Source organism: Pseudophryne corroboree, chromosome 1 (genome assembly GCF_028390025.1).
Source record: "Pseudophryne corroboree isolate aPseCor3 chromosome 1, aPseCor3.hap2, whole genome shotgun sequence".
NCBI lineage: Eukaryota > Metazoa > Chordata > Amphibia > Anura > Myobatrachidae > Pseudophryne > Pseudophryne corroboree.
In genome coordinates, this window is record NC_086444.1 from 183,299,312 (window position 1) to 183,315,107 (window position 15,796).

At 39.9% G+C, this 15,796-nt stretch overlaps 1 protein-coding gene across 2 annotated transcripts in view; it reads left to right on the plus strand.

The window, feature by feature from the left end:
• Window positions 1–15,796, plus strand: part of VCAN (versican) — a 107,038-nt gene that overhangs the window by 51,126 nt on the left and 40,116 nt on the right. For both annotated transcript variants that reach the window (XM_063963951.1, XM_063963952.1), the window contains exons 6-7: window positions 2,750–3,043; window positions 6,946–9,120. In XM_063963951.1, the coding sequence (XP_063820021.1) occupies window positions 2,750–3,043; window positions 6,946–9,120 (2,469 nt within the window). The remainder of the gene's footprint in view (window positions 1–2,749; window positions 3,044–6,945; window positions 9,121–15,796) is intronic.

Genomic DNA, 15,796 nt, shown 5'->3' on the forward strand with positions numbered 1-15,796 from the left:
AGCCGTCTACTTAATATTCTCCTGGCATCATAAAACACATATATATGCTTGGGGATAAATAAAGTGGCACTTAAACAGGTGGGATAATATTAATAAGGAAACATGAAAGTAGAATGTAACTCCAGGAGCTTATGGCTTGACAGACTTTTGAAGAACAGGCTAATAAGACAGCGTCTAGTGATTTCCAGAGATGATTCTGAATCAGCTTTTGTCTGGAGCAGAGAGCCTGGCTCATAAGTCTAGTCTGTGGTATTTAGCAGCCATAAAATAGAAACCTTAAATAGTCAGGTGTTTTTCTTTCAGTTCTATAGTGCATACACACAGAGCAGGAAAATCCTGTCAATTCTTTGAGCGCTGACTTCAACCTGGATGGAAAAGGCTGCCAAGGTTAACACACACTGCATTATTGTCTGTAACATAAACACATTCATGGTTTCCATTTTCTGGTCTGCAATGACAGAGTTACAGCGTGAGGTTCCATTGCATCTGTTCTCCAAACTTTGTTGTACAATGCTCGTTCCACTGAAAGCGATGAAAACACTAAAAGGAAAATAAAAAACACTCCCCCCATTTTTTTTATTCCAGGATAACGTAACTCACCAATTTTTAGATGCATTTTCTTATCTTCGTGATCATCAGTTTTTAGCGCCATGTTATATCTTAAAAACGGTGTCTGTTCATTGAATTACAACCCACAACAGCCATCAGATATGAGATGACATCACATCCATAGCAAGCCTAAATTCCACATGCAGGAAGAAAGACCACATCCCATTATGTGGTTAATATGAGGAAATGTACCTTCTTCCACTACATGTGTGCTGCGTGTCTGCTTGAGATTCTAGCTCTGACATACTGTACATGTGGGTGGCCAAGCCAGCCCAAGCACCGGAGGATTTCCAGAACTTACTAGGGCCTGTTGATGCTGTTGGATGAAGACCACACACACACACACACACACACACACACACACACACACACACACACACACACACAAAGAGCAGTTTCTGACCACATTTTTTAACATTCCCGATAATGATCCAATATACTTAAATTATTATTGGGCATAAAACGTGTATTGAGGCCACACACACAGACCAATATTGGGTTTAGTTGGCAAAATCCTTTGTAATTGATGAATGTTTTATGCCTAACTGACCAGAGGTGGGGTAGTGGTGCACACTAGGATGGATTACCAATTACCAAATTTAAATCAGTAGTAGCAATTAACAACAACCCGTACATAAGAAACTGTACACTATTATTTAAAATGGAAAACCTGCCTTTTTGGGTTGTCTCTGGACTGGCCCTTCCAACGAAAGTGGAAATTACATTCCTCACATCGCAGTTGGCCACAGCAGCACCTACCTTTAGAAGTGGGGAGCTTCCACACATATGGGACGGTTAGGGAGGTATGGAGTTCTGCAGACCTGACGACTTTTTTAAACGTGCTGCTACAATCTGTAACTCTTTCAGATGGAGTAAGCTACCTGTTTATGGCTAGCGTATTACTGATGCTAGTGGTGTGTATGGTCACTGTGGCTAAAACAGTGATGTCATATCAACTACAAATATTACCGCCAGCAAGAGAGAAATAAAAATGATTATATATTTTTTTAATTATGTTTTATACAGAACTGTACACACTTCTTTGTCCAGTCTGGCATTTTTTATTTGAATAACTTTATTGAAAACAAACAAAACACAATGCTTCGCTCTACCTACAAGAGCTTCCAATTCAAATCTAAAACAATATAATTCAGTGCTCTATAAGGCCCTATACCTTTCAGTACATTAACCACTGCATTACAATTTCCTATATATCACATAGGAACCTTAAGGAGATGCAGCAAAATTATTTATTTTCACATGGCGTAGTATAATGTAGTCATTTGCCATATTAAACACATAAGTGACACACTGATTAATATTAGGTTATTGGTAGGTTCAGTACCGTCACATTTGTAACGTTCAGTGTAAGAAAAAAAAGTATCAGAATGCGCTAAATGTCTTGGCGTTTTTAACAAGCCGCATCGTCTTTTGTTTCAGAGGGAGTGAATGCTTGACACCTCTAAATTAATCCATTAAAAAGTGGGTTTAGAGGAGGCCATTCCTTGTTTTACAGAGGTAGCATAATGCCGCAGACCCTAATAAAAATAAGAATTGAGTGTTTTCTTTAATTATTGTTTTTTTTTTTTTACTGCTTCTTTTTGTCTGAATCTTATTTCAGAAGATGAAGGTGTAACCGTGTGTTTACACATGAGTGCACCAGTCACAGTTACCAACAGTTCCAGGAGAGAATCCCTCAGAAGCAAAATACTTCATTGTTGGTGTTTGTGTGGTGGGCCGGTGGTTTCAGAAATGCTTAGAAGCAGTGGTTTATTCGGTGATTAAAGCTGTGACTGAGGCAGCATAGCAAGCAAAAGAAAAAACATATTTTTTTGGTTGTTTGACGCATTGCTAAGATCTTTACGTTATCCTAGGAAACAGCCTGTGTTCTGTGTCACCTAGTCTGATGGTTACCAAATGGAAATACATTTTCAGAAACTATTGATGGTTCGTACTTGAACTACAATTCTGGGCCTGTGCTTGGTCTCAGCAAACTACTGTGTAATCTTGTTCATCTTCTGTGTTTTCATTCATTAAAACGACATGTAAATTTGCTGCACAAATGACATCAAATATTTTTTATTGTACACTTGCTTAGTACTGAGGACGACTGTTCCAATAATGCCATTTTGTTCTTCAGGTGACCTGTTCCATCTGTCTCTTCCCAAAAAGTTGACATTCGAAGAGGCCAAAAAAGAGTGTGAGGACAGGAGCGCAGCTCTAGCAACTGTTGGAGACATGTATTCCGCATGGAGAAAAGGTTTTGACCAGTGTGATTATGGCTGGCTTGCGGATGGCAGTGTGCGTTATCCGGTGTCTTTGGCGAGACCCCAGTGTGGAGGAGGACTTCTTGGGGTGCGGACTAAATATCGTTTTAGCAATCAGACTTTCTTCCCACAGCCAAAAGAGAAATATGATGCATATTGCATAAAAAGTAAGTAAGATATAAGCAATTTCACCATATCAAGTTTACAGCTGCCAAATTAATTCTTGGCAGCTGTTACTCAGCTCATGTCTGAATGAATTTATATTCTATATTGGTAAACCTTTGCACCCCATGTATAAAATGTCTAAATTGTTGAGCAAGGCTCATAGGCATATTTTTCTATAATCAATATTTGAAACTCAGGACTATTAAGATGTTATATCATGATAATTTTCTCTGCGATTGTAACTTGAATGCTCACAATGCCTCTTGTCATTATTTGCAATCAGGGTGCTAACCCTACGTGCAACTAATTCTTTACTGGTGGAATAATGGAGAAAAAGTGGAATCTACAAAGCTGGGCATGTAAAACACACTAAGGGCCGTATGTAATGCCATCTGAGTTGGCCGAAGGTGCGGGTTGCCATCAGAACTCGGAAGTTTTTTAAAAAGTGGCAATAATTTACAGGGCATGGTTTTGTCTTGTAAATAATTGCCGCTTTCAAAAAAATCTGAGTTCGGCTGGCAACCCGCACCTCCGGCCATCTCAGACAGCATAACATCTTGCCCCAGAATTGTTTCACACATGACAATGACATATAGGGGTAGATTTACTAAAGATTCTAACAATGAAAAGTGGTGGTGTTGATCATGGCAACCAATCATATTCTGTCTATAATTTTTTAGGATATAATATATTATTAGCTAGAATCTTTTGTTGCTTTGGGCTATATTACCACTTTTAATTTTTAGAAGCGTTAGTAAATCTACCCCTTAAGTTTCTATTGTCTGTAGTCCCGAAGTTGACCAAATTTATTTTCATACTTTGTCAGAATCACTTTGATCTTAAAATATCTTATAGGGCTAAAATATCGTTATTACCTTCATCAAGTTTTTTCAGACTGAGTTAAATATTTTCATACTTGAATATTGATAAGATCAGAATTTGTATTCTTGTTTACAGTTCAATGCACAGATAGAACAATGGCATAACATGTGATTTCATGCTATAACTTACACAAGTTATACTTCAGGCCTGTGAGCCAGATGTTAACAAGATGATGTCACCTTTTGCAGCTGTTAACAGTAAAACTCCTGTACTCCTCCCTTGATGAATAAATGAATCCCTATGACCTTTCGTTTTAGTATTTGAAATTCTGTTCAGCTGAAATATTAGTTACAGACACTAATCCGCACCGTTTTCAAGCACTCATTTTTCAAGTCATAATTTATATGCTAGGATATGTTAAAAGGGTCATTTGCAGATTGCAAGAATATAACATATAAAAATGATATTCCACCTGTAGAAAGTTGCATAGACCAGATACAACTAACGCCCAATTAATGTATTGCTATTATAATGGACGGAAGGGGTTTATATAGATCCATCACTTTTTAGATATATTCTAATTGCACTGATATAAAGGCAACACAAGCTCCACAAAGAGACAATTTTTTATTGAACATCACAGAGGTAAAAATAATTATCTCTTCCTGACTCAATAAATGGTGATCAAACCAACTACACGGAACAGGGTAGGGGACAGTGGAGGGGTAAAATAATTACCCCATCCCTTATCGGCATTCTAATTGTTGGAACGTCACTGTCGGTCATGTGACCACCGGGATTCCGGTATCACACCCATACTGAGAAGGGGCGGAGCTGTGACCAGTGCTGTGTGGGTGTGGCCAGAGCCATGTGGCTGTGTATACCCCCTACGCTATCAACCCCAATACCTCCATAAATACTTAAAAATAGAAAACTTACATAATTTTGTGAGAAAAATAGAAAAACAGTTTGTATACTGATTTATGGCTGACTGTGTTGCCAGCTAGGCAGATGGTCATCTTCATTCTGCGACAACAATGGGCCTCTTTTCATGTAAAGGCCTGGAACTGTAGCTCCATCCGCCCCTTTGTAAATCTGGCCCTCCTCTACAAGTAATCATGCAAAGCTACGTCTAGCCTTTCTCTCTTTACATATTACTTCCACATAAGGGCAAGCATGACTGCATAATTACAAAAATATGTTTTGAACAAAATTGTGATTAATTTCCCACAGACTAAAAAATAAGTGTTTTGCAGTTCTACACAGAGAAACAGATAAATCTCTGTGCCATTTACATTCCTCTGCCCGCATCACTTCCTGTCAGGGCTATGATGTAAGGCAGGGACGGGGAACCTTCGCCCTCCAGCTGTTGTTGCACTACATCCCAGCATGCCCTGCAACAATAGCAAAACTGTAGCAAAGCATGCTGGCATATGTAGTTCAACAACAGCTGGAGGGCCAAAGGTTCCCCATCCCTGATGTAAGGTCTCCCTGCTGCAGGTAGCAGATGCTCGCTTATCGCAGCACACAGCACCTGAAAGTAATTTAAACATATCTTTTGTGATTTATATGATTGATTTATTTCCTATTACTAAGTATGGATCCCAAATAAGCTCCCAATAAAGGAATTTAGACCTGCTCAACTTTAAAACATTATAATTGTGTTATAGCCGAGGATCTAAAAAAAAGAGATTAAAATAGTGATAGCTAATCATAGAATCTATAGTCTGTAGCAGTAAATTGTGCATACACATCTAGCTTTAGTTATTGCGACACACCCTCATATTTCACAGCATTGTGATAACTGGATGACATCACTCACACCAGGATACTAGCAGGGAAACAGTGACAGTGAGCAGTGATGAGCAGTGCAGGAGTAGATGAACAGTTCTCATTATTTATGTAGACCCTAAACAATGTCCAAAACAGTTTCAGCCAAGACATACAGTAAAGGGTTCTATGATGCTGTCTATAAATTAAGGTGTATCTGTTTCCTACACACAGGTCTTTTGCAAAGCGCAAAACAGCTGACACAGCACATAATCAGCTTTTCTCCTGTTGTGCACACAAATTTAAACAAACATTTCTAGATTCAGCCATGTATATCCTTAAAACCTGGACTTTTAGGGTATTTTAAGGACTGCGTTTGGAAACCATTGAATTAGCACATTGATCATTTATACTGGGTACTTATACAGAAATGGTACAGATGAGAGGATTTATGGTGGAATCTTGCACAAATATTATTTCGTAACGGGTAAATTTACTAAACCTTCCAAAATAGAGAATTGTTGATGTTGCCCATAACAACCTATCAGATGCTGTCTATCATTTCTCTAATGCATTTTAGAAAATCATAGACAGTATCTGATTGGTTGCAATGGGCAACATCACCAATTCTCTGTTTTATAAATTTACCCCAAAGGCTGAATTGCGCCAGACAAATTTTCTTCTTCCACCACCCAAGTGAGGCCCAATATTCCATTTTTTTTTACAATTTCACACCTCTAAAGCTTCTGTACCTTTTAAAACTTGCCTGTCCAAATACGAAGTCTGTGCTCGCTGCGTGTATATTAAAGTAATATTTTCTTACCAAATGTTCTGCATTTGAATTGTATGTTAAGCTGAAACCTGAAATAACATCCACAACATTTATGGTATAACTAATTTATTGTGCATAAAAAGAACCCAGCCAACAGATATTGAAGCAAAAACAAAATAAGTCTATCTGTAAGTGGCACAGGTATTTACCACATGATTTGAGACAATTTACAAGAACAGGAAATTACTGTTTAAAACTAAGAAATGTAGCATAAAACTATAATTGTTTGGCAATAACGCCTGAGAAGAAGGAAACCATTGAATATTGTATATTTTTTGAGTAATAATTTGGCAAGAGGCCTTTACAAGCTACTGAAACAACATAATAAAATCTGATTTTATTTTATTTTGCATCCATTGCAACACTTTCCACATACAGATTTTTTTTTTTTCAAATAGGAATGTATGACTGGAAAATAAAACACAATAAACAGTATGAATTTGATTTGTTTTTAATTACATTTTTATTTTTGCTTTACAGATAAAAGAAATATTACAGAATCTGTTTCTGTCAAACTGATAATACCCACAGCTGTTACTGAAAGCAGCATAACGAAATTGGAAATACAACCTGTTAATGTCACCCCAAAACCAAGTCTACCTACAACGCCGCCATCTGTAAAAGAAACTGCTGTGCAGCCTACTGTTCAAGAGATTGCTGTGCAGGAGGAAAGCAGCCAACCAACAGAATCTGTAACGGAAAGGGGACCGGGATTGTTAGTACAAGAAGGAACTACATTGGATCCTGTCACTATCAGTTCAGAAGAGGCTGGAGCTCAGGAGGACAAAGACATAAGTTCAACTTCAATCTCAACCGATTCTCAAGTTCCAACACTTCAACCAGAACAAGAGTTGCCGGAAACAGTCAGTTCTATTACTCTGACTAAAGAAGTATTATATCTAAGTTCTCAGTCTCCCAAAGAAACCATGGAAGCCAAAAGTGTAGAAATTATTCCAACAGTTATTATTCCACATGACTTTACTCAAGATATATCATCTGCAGTGTCTTCTGGCAGTCCACAGTCTTACAGTACATCAAGAGAAAGTGTAGAGCAGGCTGCCGTGACTACAGGGGAATCACTCACCTTACAAAAAGAGGAGGCTTCAAGTCTCCAGCCTGAATTGGATGTATTCACTGTATTCAAACCTGCTCTGGACACCAGCAGTCCATCCTTACTAGATGAGATCACAACAATAGATGAGAAAGCCACATCTGCAGATAAAGCTGTAAAAACCCCAGATGTAGAAAGCATCACATCAGCTGAGACAGGTCCTACTTCCACACCAGATGTACCTGAAATATCAGTTGAAGGCACTGATAAGACAACATCATCATCACAATTGAAAGATATAGTGACTGGAGATGTCCTGACATCTACTCTTTCCCCTTTTGATACATCAGAAGGCTCAGGGGTGTCTCAAGAAGATATTCAGTCTAAAGTGACTGCTTTGGACAAAACCGATGAACCATTTTCATTGGCTCCAAAAGATCTAACTACACAAGCATATTCTGTTAAAATATCAGGCGATATCTCTGTAGCTTCTGAAGATGTTGAGAGAAAACAACAGATCACAACTATTGTAACTGAAACTACGTCAGCACAAGAGAGCGAAGCAGACAAGGTATCAGCACAACCCAAGCCATCAGAGAGCACAGAATCATATCCAGTTTCACCTGCAACATCTGAGACTTCCATATTAGTGACGGAAGAAGCATTGGTAGCAAGTCATCCATTAGATTTGGTTTCTGAAAGAAGTGGAATAGACCAGGAAAAAGAAATCACACCAACTATAACAAGTGTCATTCAGGATGTTACAGAAAGGACAGAAAGTGCAATTACTGCTCAACCTGGTGAAGATGAAACACAAGAGGGATTTAAATTGGTTGCTGGGACTGACTTGCCAACTACAGATGTCACAGAGGAACAGAAGAAAGTGGCAACTATTGCTCCTCAAGATACAGATTATGTTACTCGTTCAATTGTAGATATAGCCTCTCCCAAAGTGGAGACCCCAGCACCTTCTATTACCATCAGATCTTCATTGGGTGAGTCCTCAGAAACCAAAAAGGTTGTTACAGATTTAGACTCAGAAATTGAAGGATCAGCAGAGGTTGAAGTAACAGTAGCATCAACGGAACTTCCATCGAGTCCACTGAAACCTGTGACTGACTCTGTGCTGTATTTACCAGAAGCTCCTGCTGCTACGCTAGCTGTTACAGCTCAAGCCAGAGAGGTCACTGAAAGCTCTGGCATAAGTGAAGCACAACAAGTAACAGACGTACCATTATCTGTGGTGACTGACAAACAAGAGACTGCAGGAGACATAACTGTAATCCCAAAAGAGACTGTACAAGTGCTTACAACACTATTACCCCCACCCATTTCTACTCAGAAACCAGTCTTAATCGATGTGGAACCTGGCGATGAAACTAGTAAAGGAACAATAGTGATTGGTGAATCCGTTTCTCCTATAAAATCCACAACTGAATATGATATGACAAGTCAAAAAGCAGAAGGGGAAATTGATTCAGAGTTTATCACAAGTGGAAGTACAGAAGAACAAACGAAAGAACCCTGTGATAACACAAGTGTATCGCCAACTGGTTCTCCACTTATCAATGTGATTATTCTCAATATTCCTGAAAATGAAACAGGTACACTTTTACCTACTCTCATGTTTATTACTGTACATGCTATAACCAAATACTTACTTGGTTGGGAAAATGACATTTTGTAACAAATATCTTGTATAGTTGAACACCTCCTCCCAACAGAGAGTTAACTAGAACATTTAGGTCCTGTCTGTAGTGCTTAATTTGTACTTAAACAAGTGGAACTGCTATGCGTATATCAGGATAAATAATGTATGGAAAAGGCATGGTCAACCCATGAAGGGGCATGGCTTGTCTGGAGTGACTAAGACTATAACTTAACAATTGTCACCTCCAATCTCTCTTGTAATGCTGTAGGCACCAACGTTTACTGCGTGCAACCCTTCTTGCTTCTTTATTGAAGAGCAGTATGATTGGGGACTACCTCTTAACTGTCCCATACAGTCAGGACAGAGTCATGACTGTTTGTGACACTGGGCATCTAACCCCACCTTCCTTGTAATTAATTTCCCCACTCCTTCTTCCTCCCTGTAATCAGTTTTCTCATGACTCTAGTTAATTTCAACCCAACTGTGCAATTTATTCTCTCTCCCCAGCATCCCACACTCTCTCTCACCCCCTTGTAGCTAATTTTTCACACACCCCTATACTTTGTTAATAAATACCTGCTGTCCCTCAAGCTCCCCCACCTGCAGTTCATCCAACTGTGCATTTCACAGCTATGCACTTCTTCCTTCTTACCCCAAACATACAATGCACTCCCTGCCCTACCTATCCACCGTGTTTCATTTCCCACTCTCCCTTGTTGTCTTGTATTTAATACCATAATCTCTACATCCCAGCTAATCCTTTTGCACCATCCTTCAACAGCCTCTAGCAGTATTCACCTTTTTGGGCATACCTCCCAAGATTATAAATTCTAAATCACTTGAGAGTCATTGTAATCACCCCATCGGTGGTGTGCTTAGAACTTCTGAAGTGTTAGGCCATCCTCCTTTCCAACCAAGAAACATTGCTGTACTTACTGGATGGTTGTGGATCATTGGGTCAACCATAATTAGGTAGACAGTCTATAGGTCAACACTATATGGTTGACATGGAAGATGTCGATAGGATCATAAGGTAAACAGGGTCAGTATGTTGACATGTTCAAGGTAGACACCTGAAAAGATTGACAAGTACAAAAGGTCGACACAGTCAAAATGTCAACACCATTTTTTTGGGGGATGCCATTTACCATTTTAACCACATGTGACCCCAAGTAGTGTGCTGCGTCCCCTCACCATGCTTTGGGAAAGGTTACTATTCCCAATCATAGTCACCGTCGATGGTAAATGATGAAAAAAACAAAAACTGACCATATGTTTGTTGACGGTTGTCGTGTCAACCATTTGAACCTGTCGACCTTTTATATCTGTCAACCTTAAGCACTGTTGACCTTTTACATGTCGACCTTTTGACCACGTCGACCCTTTCAAACTGTCGACCTAATGTGGTTGACCTATTGACTGGGTTAGATGCCTATCATCCATGCCAGACCCCGACTGGAGGCGTCTTCCTCCACTGCATGTGGCAAGGGAAATACTGTCAAAAATTGGGACTAATGTGTCAATCAAATCAGGACTGTCCCACAGAAATAAAATAGTTGGGAGGTATGCGTTAGATGCTGCTGGCTGCATTTGGGATATTAATAGCAAGGAGCCTGGATTTTAACAATCCAAAAAGACACTTCTCTACTCTTCACTGCTTGATACATCTCCTCTACAGTCTGCCATTCAATGCTATATAAGAGGTACCCAGTCTTCAGCACACACTAATGCTACGTATGTTACCATGGTGAGCAGTAAGAAACATACTGTAAAACTTACCATGGTAACAAAGAAACGAGAGCACAGACATTTCTCGTGACTTGCTACAGTGGATAGCTGCCCGTCAGTAACGTGACCTTGCGTGTTAAGCTACCTGTCAGTATCTTAATCAGCAAAACAGGCTCCAGCTCCCTCACTTAAATTATGTATATTATGTATTGTCCGAGTTGTCAGTAGTTTTGATCAGGGCCATGTTAATGTATAGGCATGCTAAGCAGCTGCCCAGAGCCCCCCAATTCTATGGGCCTATGAGTAGTGTTGGGTGGTGGTCACACAATCAGAGCAGTGAGGCAGCATTCTCTACCTGCCTCCCAACCTGCAGCCAGAGAGTGAATGGCTCTCAGCATGCTGATTGGTGGATGACTGGAGCAATCCACCAATCAGAGTATTGATTGCCATTCACTGTATGGAAGCATGTGGAGAGATGGCACATTTTCATTGATTCTCGTTGATGGGTGTGCATTGCTTTGCCCAGGGCCTACAATGCTGTTAAGATGGCCCTGGCTATGATAAACAAATATAGGAACTTATAATTTTACACTAAACCAAAGTAGATATAACCCAACATTTTCTTTCAATTTAAACCTCGTAACTTTGTTATTGACAATTTTCTTTGTAGAATTTTGGCTTTAGCAGTTCTGAGAGAAATTTGTTTTTTAATTAATTGCAATATTGTTGTATGACTTCAAATGCCTTTAGACTTTAGGATGTTATTATTAATTATACAGAAAATGGAACACACGGAACAGAACACTTCTGAAAGTGTGTGCATGTGTCTCTGCTCCTATAAATTATAGATATTTTTTTGATGTGTACATTTATAGTGTCAGTATAAAACCTGGCAGCGGGTGCAGGTGCATATATTAATAAGCCAAATAAATGACACATATTTTCCAGTGTGGCAGGAACATGTTTAATGCAGGTGTACAAATATTAAAAAAAAAAAAGCTTTGGAAAAACACCGCTTTGTGTCATACAGTGCCTTGTATTATATAATCCATGTATAGTTAAAACCAATAAAATAAAAAAAATAATAATAGCAAAATAATAGGAAATAATGAGACCACACAAATTCAAAAACAATTGCGAGTCCCCGGTGAACACGTCAGGCCTTACTAAGCAGCAGTTTGTGCCGTACAACTGACTAGTGAGCAATGGCACCGAGAGAGGAGGGGGGAGACGGTACAGATGTGTCCTCTTACATCTTTGCTCCGTGTGCTACAAGTGTCGTTACACATACTGAGTGAGTGCTGAGCGTCTTTTTGCATTTTATCCACATAAAATTGTCTTAGATGCAAAGTAGTGTAATAGGACGCACACACAGCTTCTGCTAATTAAAATTATATGCAGCATGCCTATATTCTGTGTGTGACTGCGACTGTATTTGCATACAAAATGCTCTGCTATACTGTTTTCCTGGAAAACACTGTAACGTGGCATTTCGGATGCAGATAGAGCCGCATTAGCTGCGTCCTACTCCTAATACATTACTTTGTTTCTAAGACGCATTGTTGCAGAAAATAGAACACATTGTGGACGATGCAGGGATCGGTATGAAATACCTCCAATCAAAATCCCGACGGTCGAAATCCCGACAGCAATTGACCGATGGTCAAAATCCCGACAAGGTCAAAATCCTGACATGGCCAAAATCCCGACATTTAAAATACCGACAAGGTCAAAATACCGACATGTAAAATGCTGACAGGTCAAAATACCGACATGCGTTTTTAATCGGTTTTTGTGTATGTATGTTGACATGGACACCATATAAGTGTACGACGTCCCCTCACATGGCTCGCTGCGCTCGGCACACTATTATATTCCCCCTCCAGGTCCACTGGGATGGTAAAGTATGAACAAGTCGGTTTCAATTAAAAAAATCATGAAAAACTCATGTCGGCATTTTGACCTGTCGGCATTTTACATGTCGGTATTTTGACCTTGTCGGTATTTTAAATGTCGGTATTTTGTCTATGTCGGAATTTTGACCTTGCCGGGATTTTGACCGTTGGTCAATTGCTCGGCACACTATTATATTCCCCCTCCAGGTCCACTGGGATGGTAAAGTATGAACAAGTCGGTTTCAATTAAAAAAATCATGAAAAACTCATGTCGGCATTTTGACCTGTCGGCATTTTACATGTCGGTATTTTGACCTTGTCGGTATTTTTAAATGTCGGTATTTTGTCTATGTCGGAATTTTGACCTTGCCGGGATTTTGACCGTTGGTCAATTGCTGTCGAGATTTCGACCGTCTGGATTTTGATTGGAGGTAAATTGACTGCATCCCCCGATGCATTGTGGAATGTATGCCCAGCCACGCAGTATACTTTGCAGGGCAATGTTCCAGAACAGATCATATGCCTATGCAAGTACAGGTGATGCAGATTCATACACGTCAGTTGCATCTTCAAGTGAAAGTGGATTGCGAATCGGGCATTCTTATGCATGTAAAGTATAGGGGGTCCTTTGTCTTGGAAGGGAGGGCTTTGCAGAGTTTGATGTAAGCATATTACTTGTACCAAGTATAGGCTGGTGCAAGGGCCCACTGATTTTGATAACAAGTATCAAACCGAGTGTATGCATAGGAGACGTACAGCTATGCATGCTGGTAGATATATACTTATTTATTAATGTGCATGAAATGCTGGAGCACATGCAGCCTATTTGTGTTCAACAATGGATTAGACCTTGTATATTGGGACTCATGACTCAACTACCGTTCGGTGCTCTTTGTCTTCTAATCATGTCCCCAGCTGCGCCCACTACCTAGTTTGACATACTCTCCCCGGAATCTGTGGAGACACCCCAAAATTAGGGAGTCGTCTGGACATTTCAGGAGAGTAGGCAAGTATGACTAATGGGTACCTGACTTTAGCAGAACACTGGTTCGGAAACTGATCATATAACAAACAAATTATCAAACCCACCCCTGGAACCTTCTAGCGCTACACATTATCAAACAGTTAATCATCCTCTGCCTGTCTGGTGGTTATAGAACCATATGTCCCAGCATGCCCAGCCAGGCAGCAGCTGAATAGACACAGCTTACTATCTTTACAAGTAGCTCTGAGAGTACATCTGCTGAACATCTGAGAAATCCAGCCAATGGCTGAGTCACTAAGTTGTCAGAGTAAATTTTCTATGAGTCAATCAGTGTTCAAAGACTGAGAAGTTGTATGATGATGATTACATTAATTTCAAAGTTCAAATAGGTTTCAAGGGCAAAATATCTTAAAAAACTATGTTATATATTTTATATGTATTTATATTATTCACATTTATCCATGGGAAATTTCTTGCACATTTTAAAATACAGATTGAATCTTACATATCAAATTCCGAAATGCAGAATTATTTGAGTGCAACTGAGATAGTGACATCTTTGCTTTCTGATGGTACACTGGGGGTCATTCCGAGTTGACCGCTAGTTAAAAATGTTCGCAACGCAGCAATTAAGTGAAAAAGCGGCACTTCTGAGCATGCGTATGCGGCGCAGTGCGCACACGCGACGTACTTTCACAACGTGCGATGTATTTTTACACAAGGTCTAGCGATGCTTTTCAGTCGCAATGGCAGCCGCAGAGTGATTGACAGGAAAGGGGCGTTTCTGGGTGTCAACTGAGTGTTTTCAGGGAGTGCTCGAAAAAATGCAGGCGTGCCAGGAAAAATGCAGGCGTGGCTGGGCGAATCCGGAACTGAATGGTCTGAAGTGATCACAAGCGCTGAGTAGGTCTGGAGCTACTCTAAAACTGCACTATTTTTTTTTGGAGCCACTTTGCGATCCTTTCGTTCGCACTTCTGCTAAGCTAAAATACACTCCCAGAGGGCGGCGGCTTAGCGTTTGCACGACTGCTAAAAACTGCTAGTGAACGATCAACTCGGAATAACCCCCACTGTACACAAACTATGTTTCCTGCACATCATTATTAAAATGTTGTGCATGTTTTGGCTCATTATCCATCCGTACTGTGAAGCACTGTCCAATTAACTTTGCACAATTTGACTGAATCTAAGCAGACAGTATATCTCTATACACTTCAGAATTCATCCGACTCCTTCTGTCTTCTGTCACATCATCAATAAAGACTAGTGACCCAGTGCCATTGGAATCCATGCAGGAACATGCCATCACACTGCCTCCATTGTGTTTTGCTGACGTTGTGGTATGCTTTGGATCATGAGCCATTCCAAGCCTTCTCCATACGTTTGTTCTTCCCATCATTCTGGTACAGGTTGATCTTAGTTTCATCTGTCCAAAGAATGCTGTTCCAGAACTGGGCTGGCTTTTTTAGATGTGTTTTTTTGGGGCAAAGTGTAATCTGGCCCTTCTATTTTTGAGGCTTATGAATGGTTTGCACTTCATGGTAAACCCTCTATATTATCTTTGTGAAGTCTTCCTGGAGAGTGTTCTTCACTTGGCTGTATGTTGTGAAGTATTTTTTCTTTACAATGAAAAGGGTCCTGCCACCACTGTTGTCTTCTGTGGATGTCTATGCCTTTTGTGTTGCCGAACTCACCAGTACGTTTTTATTTTCTCAGAACTGTTGATTTAGCCAATCCTAAGGTTCTTGCTATCTTCCTGATGGATTATTTTGCTTTTGCAGTCTAAGGATGGCCTGTTCGACTTGCATCTAGAGCTCTTTTGACCACATACTGTGGATTCACAGTAACAGCTACCAAATGCAAATGCCACACCTGGAATTAACTCCAGACCTTTTGCCTGCTTAATCGATTTAGAAATAACAAAAGAGTAGCCCAGACCTGTCCATGAAACAGCTTTTGAGTCAACTGTCCAATTGCTTTTGGTGCCTTGAACATATTAAACTGCTGTATTTCCTAAACCC